We start from the raw sequence: 11933 nt of genomic DNA on the forward strand, positions 1-11933 counted from the left end.
AGATGCTAAGAGGAGTGTGCAGATGCAGCACCATATTTGAGGGGACCCTGGCCAAAGTGCCTTCCCATCCCGCTATTCAGTACCACATGGTGTAACACACACACACCAGCTTACTAGGGGATGGGGTAGTGGTAGTCAGTGACAACAGGCAATAACTGGGATGGGTGGTGTTGCTGAAATCCTGATCCTACCCCCAAGCAATTTTTGTGCATCACCTCCCTGAAGACACCACCAATTTTTGCAATGTCACAAAGAAAAAAATAACATTATTAATCTCTCTGCCTATCTCAGCACCTTGATGGGTATGCAAACTGCTACCTCCCTGGTCCACAGAGTGATACTTTAACGAGCAGGGGGGTCATATGCCTTGTGTGTACATTTTTGCATACATGTGAGAGTGAGGGGTGGCCATACTCACTGCCAGCACGTGGCCCAAAGAGGATTGCTCTTGGATCAGAAAAGCCTTCTTTCACACAGGAACTTTCACACACGATTTGGAAACAAGAACCAGTACTTTTCAAATTAGAGGGCATAGCATTCAGGATTTGAGTGCTGAGTCTTAAAAGGCACAGGAAACAAAAAATGGGCAGGAGACCGAATCTAGAAAGAATTTAAAAAGAAGGGGATCATGATGGAGCAGAAAGGAGCAGAAAGGATTTTAGTACCAGAACCTGTTTCCAATCCCAGGCATTTCTGTCTTGACATTTGGGAAATTATATACAGAAAAGGAAATCTGATGTTGTGCATGGTTCTTTTTTCAAACCTCTCTATATCATCATTTTACATAATTAGTTATGTGGGGTGCTTTATGTGTAATTTGGAATTACACATGAAGGCTGCAGTCCTAAACATATTTGCCTGGAAGTAAATTCCACTGAATTCATTACACTTGCTTCTGAGTAGGCATGCCTAGAACTGATTGCATGAGAAGTAACACTGGGTGAGTTAGCCATTTGTAAAATCAGATGTTTTTAATAACACATCTTTCCAGAAGTTCCCTGGATCTTTTCTTATTATCTACAAGTGAAAAATCAGCTAGAGGTGTTTTTTTAAAAATCTAGCAATTTATGAACATACTTACTTGGTGTGTATCACAGAGACTTGGCTTAATGAAGTGTGTGTTTGTGTGGGGTAAATTGGTCTCGGTTATGTCAACCTCATTTCTATAGTGCAGGAGCAGGCTCAGACTGAGGGATACAGTGATGGGGGGGGTCTGGCAGGATTCCCTTGTCCTCAGCCAGTGCCCGTCCAGCCTTTGCCAGGTTTTGAGTGTGTATTTCTCAAAATGGGTGCTTAGGACAGGATAGAGATTTTGTTGGCATACCAGCTGTCCTGCTGTCTAACAGTCTCCCTACCTGAAGTACTTGAATGATCTTAAGGGTGATCTTCAAGTGCTCCTAAACTATTGTCACTTTTTGCTTATTTGTTGTTGTTAACAATAACAACAAATTTTATATCCCACCCTTCCATCTAAAGTAGCCCAGGGCAGCAGAGTCGATTTTGATCAGGACCACAGAACACAGGGAAGAGAGTTGTAGCCCTTCACAGCCACAATCAATAAAGTAAGCCCATGGATGCCTTTTTTCTATAGCTAATTGTAAGCCAGTGTGGCATAGTGGTTAGAGTGCTGGACTACAACCTGGGAGACCAGGGTTCAAATCCCCACACAGTCATGAAGCTCACTGGGTGACCTTGGGCCAGTCACTGCCTCTCAGCCTCAGAGGAAGGCAATGGTAAACCACCTCTGAATACCGTTTACCATGAAAACCCTATTCATAGGGTTGCCATAAGTCAGGATCGACTTGAAGGCAGTCCATTTCCATTTCAATTGTAACCTAGGGCAGGGGGATTTCCAATTATTATTGTGACTGGAGAGGGAACAGTTACTGTTTTAAAAGATGAAGTACGTATTGCATTAATCTAACTTTAGTCAAAAGTGGACTTTTGTTACAAGCTGCATGGATTTCTACAGATTTGAGTGTATATGATGTATTTTGTTTCATAATTGTATTACTGTAATGTTGCATATTTTATGTCATAACTTCATGAGACAATGGATTCAATCGAGAGACAGTATCATTCACTGAGGACTGACATCCAAATAACCACATGACTAGTTCCCGATATCCATGGGAAGTTTGGGCTTGTGCTTCTTGAACAACAGCCTCAACACAAGCACTCCAATTGAAAGAAGTTTCAAATGCAGTTTGTGATATATGGCAAAAGGGTGGCCATTCAAAGGAAGAAGGTAAATACCCAAGCTCTTGAGCACACCTGTCTGGATTTCAGCCAACTGTACACAGTGGCATCTGCATGTCAAGATGTGTACAGGACTGATGAGGATTGTGTTTATTGAATCTACATCCATGTCAGTGTGAAGGGCCATAAATTGAGTGCTGCATGTACGGTTCATGATTCAGCATCAGGAACCAGAAATGCAGCTTTGCTTGATAAATATAGGCAAGTAAAGCTTATAGGTAGATCTGAGCACCATCCTGCTGTATGCAGATTCCAGTTTCACAGAGTAACTGACCATCACTATAACTATAGTACAATCCTAGATGTCTACTCAAAAGTAAGCTCCATAGAGTTCTGTTCTATGTACTTCCAGGGAAGTGTATATAGGATCACAGCTTCAGTATGCAAGTCAGCTAGCCCATTAGTTTCAGTTATAGGACAGAGGCAAATGTGTCTTTTTTTCTTTTTAATTAAACCAGCAATGCCAGTGTGGTAATTCCTACCTACTGTATTATAAAATGTTGCATGCCACTTTCTTGCATGTATGGTAAATCACAGGAATGAGTAATCAACATATGCATACTAATTATTGTATTCTATGTGTTAGTGGCTGTTTCGGGAGGATATTGTGTCCAATTTTAAGTTGCTTTAAGTTGTCCAATTAACAGTAATGCAATATACATCTACAGGTTTGCATAACATTTGGTACTAGGCATTCCAACAATACAATGGATAATCTACCTAAAATGCTGCTGTGCATTCTTCGTTTATTTCTATGGTGTTTGTGTGGGGCTCTAGGAAAAGCCCACTAAATTTCATGGAAGTTATGCAATGCTTTGTAGATTGCTCCTATGGATTTTATTTATCCAAGCACTTTCAGCTTGGAATACTAATCAGGCCACTTCTTATACATGTACCATGCTTTCCTGGCAAAACCGGAGAGCCAGCACACGTAAAAAAAAACATTTTTCTACAGGTCAAACACTTTGAAAAGCTGTACTCGTTTTGAAATCACTCAACCGTTTAGCATACAGCACAGAATACCACTATGTGGTATATGTCTATACGATGTTAAGAATATTGGAGAAGATATTGTCCATTAATGAAAGATTTTTAATTTAATGTCCTGACTGTTCTTTGAGAAGACCAGGAGTGAAAATGATACTCAATTGCCCAGCTGTTCTGCTGTTCCTGTTCTTTACAACATTAAATAAATATATCTGTATTTTAATGCATTCTTTGTTCTCTATCTGGTGTATTTATAGGCACTACAGATGTAGTTTGGAGGCCTGGACAAGTGCATGACAGGCTAAATTCTAATCCCTACAACACTGATTGCAAGGATGCTTTTACAAGAAGTTTAAAATAAGCATCCATGCTTTGTAGACAACACCCTAGAAAAAATAAGTCTGTATTATCAGACAATTCTCATAACTTTGTTGCAGTGTACTGTGTTCACAGGACTGAGTTGGTTCTAGCTTCAAATATACATTATATTAAATCTCTTGCTGCAGACACTGCACTACTGAGGTTTCTTCAGTCTATGTAAATGCCAACAATGTTTTTTAAAAATAACTTTAGTGAACAAGTTTGCTTTCACTACACTTGGACCTGATCCAAATGCTGGTGTTATGACTTCTTGTGACATAATAAAGGGGACTTCTCCAATCCCCTTAAGTCACAATCAAATTTGCTCAGTCTGAAATAACTGTTTGGCCAGGGTATATATGAAATGTAACTTATGTAAGGCAGAACAATGCACCATATTTGATCTTGCATGTGTTCTAAGAATGTAGGCTCATAATAAGTGACATAAAGGAAAAGACAGACTTCCAATTTTGAATACAATACACAAATCAGTCTAGGTTTCAGTGAAAGGTACACCATAGAATATTAATTCCACTGAGGAAACTAAACTGCAAACCCATGCACACTTACCTGAGAGTAAGTTCCATTGACTGTAGTAAGATTTACTTCAGGTAAACATGTATAGGATTGCACTTCATGGCTTCAGTCCTACACACATTTGCCTGGAGTAAGATCCATTGAACAAAGTGGGATTTACAAGTAAGCGTGCATTGGATTCCACTTTTATTTCTTAAAAGGGAAGATGTTGCTGGAATACTTTTCAAGGTATGTGTATTTAATAAAAATTGAGAACACTCAAAGAATATTTTATTATTGAATACAAAAATACTATCTATGTAAAAACAATAAGTTAGTTTATTTTACAATACTTTACACTATTCTGTTGTAGGACTTTTCATGCTGGATTGTTCTATTATGTCATTATATTAACACATGGTTTCATAATTTTGCACAAAGCATCTCCAACAGCATGTCATCCATATTCACTGTTCCAATGATGGGCCTAAAGAAAAGTTCTGCAATAATGTTGGCATTAATGGATCTGAGCATGGACAGAGCCACATTAAGTTTGGCAAATCTGGCCTCGTCCCCTCTGTGAATCATTCTGACATGTTCATTTAGGGCTTGCTGTGCTTCTTGCTGCAGTCCCTGGATGTACTGTACACAGTGCAGCCCAGGAAGATCTAGAAGAGTGGAAGGAAAACACATAAAACTAAGTTCTCTCTTTATAATACATTTTTATCTACAAAATAAACAACTGAAAGTGACTTGACAGCAAATTATAAGCATTACAGAAGAGCAAAAAAGTACTTCTCTGAACTTGTAGTAGTAAAATGAGTCAGCTAAAGAGTAATCATGCCAATATATTAAAGTAAACAAGCAGAGTTGTTTAAAATGCATTTTGAAGTTCCTTTTTAAAAAATGGAATTTTTTGGCATTCATTTCTGGGAACAGAGGGCAACATACCTACCTATTACTAAGAACAAATAACATTTTCTGCAAAACTTACTTCTCTAACACATTTAAACCTATCAGTTGTAAAATTTACCAAAGAAGTTTATTTTTAGCAATAAAACTATTCACATAATGCCAAGGATAGCATGCAAAAATAGAAAAAAGGAGAAGGAAATGAAGGGCTTGCTAACAACCTGTTGACAGTCAATATCATTCATGTTATAATGTACACTGCAGTCAACTATACAGCCTTAGTTCTACTCTGCAAATAAGAGTTTCAAACTACCTTTCCAGCAACAGCAATGCTGTAACAGACTGGTGTCAAAGAATAGTTCCTTTTTTGTTTTAGTGCCAAAGTTTGGCAGTATTGAATTAAAAATTCTAGTACCATTTTTTAAAAGCTCGAATTACTGTTTCATATACATATGAAGTGTCTATTTTACACTGCTTATTATAGATTCTTCCATTTTAGGTTAACATGCAAATGAATGTAAATATTTTAGAACACTTTAAGCAGACAGCACTGCTGCTCCTTCCTGTCTGACTATATATATACTTAGAAAATTTTAAGATGTGCTTAATTCATTTGAAAATTCTTGTAGATTACACATAAATTGGCTACATTATTTCTCTCCTTTTCCTGTTATTTATAACAATAAATTATTATGTTAACAATTTATTAGCCTCACCTAGATGTGACAGTTTAGTTGTTAAAGTAGCAATTTTCTCTGAAAATAAGTTTTTAAAACATGCCAAAATGAGGTACTTGAACACGTCTCTTTACCATTCAGTGCAATTATTCAGTACTTAAATGTGGATCTTCACATTTAATACACAATAAAATGGGATTGCCCCTCTACCTTTAACCATCACAGTACATTATCAGAGTGCAAGGAGTTTCTAGATCATAAGGAAAACTTGTTCTCAAGCTTCAAACATGAGTAAGGCTGAGCTATTATTTTACATTAAATTCTGAAGCTGAAACATATGATAAAATAAGGATAATATTAGATTAGCAGCCCAGTGCTAAACAGGTTGTTCCAGAAATAAAGTTCCATGTGTTTAAGTATCCTTGGTATTGCAGTCTCAGTGTGATACCATTTTCTTTACATGAAACATAGGTGGCATTCAGCCTGTACAACAACAAGATACTAAAACACATATGGAAACTGTTGTTGTTGTTGTTGTTTTTTGCGTTCCAAAAGCTGCATCTGGTATGCTTTATTGCACTTTTGTTACTTTTTTGGTGTATTAATTAGCCCATGTTTTCTATAGGAGTATATCTTCCTGAGCAGATCAGGTGGAGGGTTTTGACCCTTTCCCTATTCTTTTCAAGTCTGCATATTCCAGTGCAATGTAGCTTTGCACCAAATATTACAATACAAGAGGCCTTCCCTCAGTCTTTTTTTAAAAATTGTATTAATTTATTCTGTGAGCCCTCTCCCACTCCCATATGAATCCAAGAGGCAATTAGTTTCTTCCTTAAGAAGTAAATATAAGAAAGCAGGACCATCTATCACTACACCTATACCCCTACCTAGCGTTGCCACCATCAACCTCTAACACAGCTTCTATATTACTTATATACATTATAACAGCGAGCTGGGAGGCGGAAACAGACTAAAGAAATTCAACAAGTGACGCCTGAGCGGACATGGCAGTGCCACCGGGGGGGGGGGGCGAGAGAGAAACTAGCCATGTCAATTTTCTGCTGAACACGCGAAGGAACCCTGCACGAGGTGGAGGGGGCAGCAGAAACTGCAACCCTAACCCACGTCGCCCCCAACCCCACGCAGTGCAGGCTCCCCAACACTTCTTCGCCCTAAGCTGAGAAAGGGGGGGCACAGAGGTGCCCTTGCTTACCCGGATTGAAGAGTACCGTCCCCTTGAGGTAGGCGTACTCCTTGGTGCTTATATCTAAGCTCCAGCACTTGGCCAGGAAGCCTTTGATGGCTTGGATCTCCCCAGCAGACGGTAGCTTAGGGTGGTTGCTTTTGCTGCTGCTGTCACTTCCGCAGGTCGGATCTAGCTGCTCCTGGTTCTTGTGCAACAACAGGAATTGCTGCTGCTGCCGCCGCCGCCCATCCTCCTCGCACCGTTTGTTGGTCAATATCCTGTGCAGCATGCTGGGCTCGGTGGTCTCCACCGTCTCGAAGTGCACGCGGTCCTGGGCCAGCCCCAGCACGAGCAGGGGAGCCCAACAGCTACGCACCAGCACCAGCTGCTCGTCCAGGGGCAGCTCCTGGAAGCAGGGCACATTCTTGACGAAGCGCAGCGTCTTCACAAGCACGGCCGAAGCCGCCTTACACGCCACCTGCGGGCTCTTGAGAGCTACTCGCCTCTGCGAGCCGCACGAGCAACCGAGCCCCATCGCGTGCCCGCCCTGTCTAGGCTGCAGCGGCACCGGCTGCCCGCCTGCTGCCTGCTGCTCCTCGCTCTTCAGGATATTGTAGAGGATGCTGCTCTGTCTTCGGTTGTCCGTGCAGCAGCGGCATCTGTCCACGCACGCCATGGCTCCGAAGGGAGGCAGCTGCAGGCGCAGACGAAGGAGAAAGAGCGGGAAACCCTCGTCCCTTCCGCCAAGCTCAATGTTCGCCCCCTGCTCGGCCCTTAACTTTATTGATAACGCGCGTTCAGCCACACTCTCGAGCGCTAGAGTTCAAAGGCGCAGACGCCTATTACTAGCTGAGGGAAAAGGACAGGGCGAGAAAGAAGAAGAAACCCACAACGCCAAGCCCCAACAGCTCCACCTTCTCCCCCTCCCCTCCCCTCCTCCTGTCTACAAAGAAAGAGCGAGCCTATGAGGTGCTTGCCTTTGTGCTCAGTCTTCAGTGTCCCCCTGCCATCTCCGAGGCAAAATATTTACTGACAGCATTCCCTTGCTGCTTCCCCCCCCCTCTCCCCCATTCCTTCCTTTTCTTCTTTCCTTCCCCTTTTCGGCTTTTATTAGAGTAGCTTCAAGGGACAGGGCAAAAATAATACCAATATTTCTATTTTGCCTTCCCCACATTCTTTTGATTGAGAGGCTTGGAGAAAGCGAGTATTACTTTCCAAAAGCCAAATAACCGCAGATCAAAGTTCAAGGAATTAAATTGCCTTCAAGTACAGTCTCTCCAGTGACCCAATAAAGCACCCTTGGTTTTATGGAGACTCATTAGAGTAGGATTTTCTTATTAAAATGGCAGTTTCCTTAAGGTTATTGTAATGTATATCTTTTGTAGGGGGCATGTTTAAAACTAAACTACCTTAATTTCAAAGTATTCCCCCGTTTGCTTTGAAGAGATATTATTGCTGGAGATTACAAAGCAATCGCATGTCAAGTGTTTTGGGTTTCTTTCTTACGATATATTGTTGATTTTTAAAAAACAAAAATCATGCTGGGTAATAAAATATTTTATGCTGGAATGAAATAAATATATATTATAATATTGAGGAAAGGAATTCAGCTGTAGCACTGACATTTGCTTAATGATTTGCTACAAGATTGCAAATCTTCCAGATAGTGTATTTCTATCTCTGCATTATTAGCTCTCTGCACTAGCATTGTTGATGTTTTTTATTTTTATATTACCTCATATAACTTTTTTAAAAAGTCATAAATAATTAGGTTTAATTTAAAAAGTGGGCAAGAAATTATGAGCAAAGGTGATGCTGGAAGTCATTCCTGGGTATGCATATCTGCAAAACAGCAGTGCAATCCACAAACCAACTAAGGCTTCAATCCATTACACACTTATCTGGGAGTAAGTCCTGTTGAACTCACTGGAGCTTCTGAGTAGATATGTATTGGATTGCAACCTAAGCCACACAATATTTAGACTGAAACCAGTTTGTGATCAAAAACAAGAGGAACAATGTGAGTGAAATTCAAGCACTCCAGTTTAACTAGTTTTTTCATCAGGATGAAAATAGAATAAAGGAAGAGGTGAAGAAGCAGCCCATCAACCTTCCTCCCAACCTGTCCTCTTTTTTAAGCATTTCTCTGTTGCCATTGAGAAATAGTTATTTTCTCATGATACAGCATTAAATGGCTTCTGACTTTTTTCCTCATTTTCCTCTAGGGTTGTAGTTGTCCAGGGTCTCAGGGGGTCATAGATAGGCTCAGGGCCTGAGAATGATTCTGTATCTTTAAGAGAAGAGAAAATTCAGCCAAGTGCAGGTTTTCTTGCAACTCTGTAATGGGAAAAACCACCCGGTGAAATTCTCCCTTCCCCCTGCACAACTTTTAAAGATACAGAAGACCTCTTGGAGTCATAGACCCCTTACTTTTTTGACAGCAGGGTCCCTATGTCTCTAGCATCATATGAGCGAAACAGCATGATAGGAGTGTGTTAGCCACTGAGAAGAGTCTTCTAACATGCTTTTCCTAGACCTTTCCTGCTGATTGGAGCCAATCAGAATGTAAGGAGGTGAGTCAGCCACTGAGAAGACTCTTTTCAGTAGTTAACCTTTCATGTTTATTGGCTCTTAGGGACATCTGTTGTTGTGGGAGAAGGCATTAACAAGGATCTCATTCTCAACCCAGCAGCAAAAAAAGCGGGGCAGGGCTGTGACTATCATGAAGGGACCCTGCACTTCTGGACTTTCCACTACACTACTGTTTTCCTCATTGCCAAGTCCTGAGGCCTCGTCCTGTTCAATATCTTTAAGATATGTATTGTTACGGAATTTGAGGGTTGAGATGGATGATTTCTGTAAATCCCCTTTCCAGCCTCTGATTTGGGATCTGCAAAGGAAGAAACCTGTTCGACTGGTTAGACTATCTGTCTATCTATCTGATTTATATCCCGCACTTCCTCCCAGTAGGAGCCCAGGTTGGCAGTTTCCTTTGTTAAGCTTTTATTTATTTATTTGATTTATATCCTGCCCTTTCTCCCAGTAGGAGCCCAGGGTGGCAGTTACCTTTGTTAAGCTTTTATGTATGTATGTATGTATTTAATATCCATCCTTCCAGTAGGAACCTGGGGGGCAGTTTCCTTTGTTAAGCTATATGAGCTAATGGGTTTGTCAAGTGACTACCATTAGCATATATAAGAATATAGCACAGACAAAATATAGTTTTTGGAACTCTTTCTGGAGAGAGGCCCTCTCTCACTCCATCTGGGAGCCAAAAAGACGCTTGTGTTTTTAATCTAGTGTGAGGAAAGGCGGGGAACTGAAAACAGAGAGGCTTGCTTGCTCTCTGTACCCACAAATCTATGGGAGCAATATCTGACAGACTGTTAATGCTGTGAACCCCTCCATCTTAAGCTCAGGTTGTGTACATGTGTAAATAAACCATATATCAACAAGACATCACAGTCTCTGCTGACCTTCTTTCCAAGGAAACCAAATCCTGGGTAAGCGCTGGAACCCCTCGAAGTCTTGCACTGCTTGGAGATTGGAGTGATGTGCAACAGTATATAGGTGTGCTCTCTCATTCACTCTCTCACTCTCTCTCTCTCTCACACATGTGCAGCTCAAAATCCTGCAAATCAGAAGGCTTACTTGGCAACCATAGATAATTTCACTTTATAATTCTCTCTCTACATAGGCCTCTTTTTCTCTTTGTTTCTTTTCTGATCTCCTTTTGTCTCTTTCTTGATCACTCATCTCCAGCCATTTTCATCTTCTGCTAAGTTTCCACTTACTTTCTCTTAGTTCCATCTTTGGGCCCTTTTGACACACCAGTTTTCAAGCCTGGGGCGCAAACTACCCCTTTATCATGATGCCTTCATCTTGTTCTTTTAATTTTTTGTCAAAGCCCATAATTTCCCCAAAGCCATTTGTTCACTACCATTATCACTTTTTACTCACTGTGAAATTTTGGTTGCAATTCCAAGCATGCTCACCTAGAAACAAACCCAGTAAAATCAATGGGACTTTCATGTAAACATTGCTAGGGATAAGCTACAAAAGCATGTGTAGGATATGTGTGTATTCCAGATGTGCCTAGAATTGAGAAAGTTCAATAGGAGCTCAAAGCTGAGGTCCATAAGGGGAGAACTCTGTCAACATTTCTGTTCTTGTTAGGGTTGCCAGGCTCAGGGCCTGAGAATGATACTGTATCTTTAAGAGAAGAGGAAATTCAGCCAAGTGCAGGTTTTCTTGCAACACTGTAATGGGAGAAACCACAAGGTGAAATTCCCCCTTTCCCCCTGCACAAATTTTAAAGATACAGAAGACCTCTTGGTTGCCGGGCCCAGCCTATATGTTAATCTAGGTAAAACTGACCATGGGGGGGAGGGGAGAGGGAGAGGGAAGGATAAAGAGAGAAGAGAGGGGAGTGGAAGGAGGGGATTGGAGGGGGAGGGGCAAAGAAAGGGAAGGGAGGACAGGTTTGATCAATTGCATGCTTATTGAGTTCAATGGTATTTACTCCCCTATAATCATGCTTAAGATAGGTGAAACTGATCATGGGGAGGAGGGGGAGGAAGGAGGAGATTGGAGGGGGGAGTGAAGGGAAGGGAAAAGAGGAAGGGGATGGGAGGGGATAGGAGGAAGAAGGAGGAAGAAGGGAGGGTGGGTTTGATCAGTTGCATACTTTTTGAGTTCAATGGGATTTATTTCTGTGCAATCATGTTTGAAATTGGAAATGGACTGCCTTCAAGTCGATCCCGACCTATGGCGACCCTTTGCAGTGACTGGCCCAAGGTCACCCAGTGAGCTTCATGGCTGTGTGTGGATTCGAATCCTGGTCTCCCAGATCGTAGTCCAACACTGATGTGGGGGAGGGGCAGGGAGGGGAGGAGGAGGGGGAGGAGGAGGGGGAGGAGGAAGAGAGGAGGAAGAGAGGAGGAGATTGGGTGGGTGCACACTGGGCAGAGGGGAAGCCCATTTCCTTTCCAAAAGGAAAACACTGAGAACAGTATCATTCTTTTTCAGGATTTCAC

General features: G+C 41.4%; 1 protein-coding gene across 1 annotated transcript; it reads right to left on the reverse strand.

Annotated features, from left to right (window-relative positions):
- Nucleotides 1-4443: 4443 nt before the first annotated feature.
- Nucleotides 4444-7863, reverse strand: NR0B1 (nuclear receptor subfamily 0 group B member 1). Its single transcript, XM_061627358.1, has 2 exons — nt 6925-7863; nt 4444-4790 (listed from the first exon to the last, which is right to left on the reverse strand). The coding sequence occupies exons 1-2, from the start codon at nt 7571-7573 to the stop codon at nt 4546-4548; spliced, it is 894 nt and encodes a 297-aa protein (XP_061483342.1). The 5' UTR covers nt 7574-7863; the 3' UTR covers nt 4444-4545.
- Between the last annotated feature and the right edge of the window lie 4070 nt (nt 7864-11933).

Source organism: Rhineura floridana, chromosome 5 (assembly GCF_030035675.1).
Source record: "Rhineura floridana isolate rRhiFlo1 chromosome 5, rRhiFlo1.hap2, whole genome shotgun sequence".
Lineage (NCBI taxonomy): Eukaryota > Metazoa > Chordata > Lepidosauria > Squamata > Rhineuridae > Rhineura > Rhineura floridana.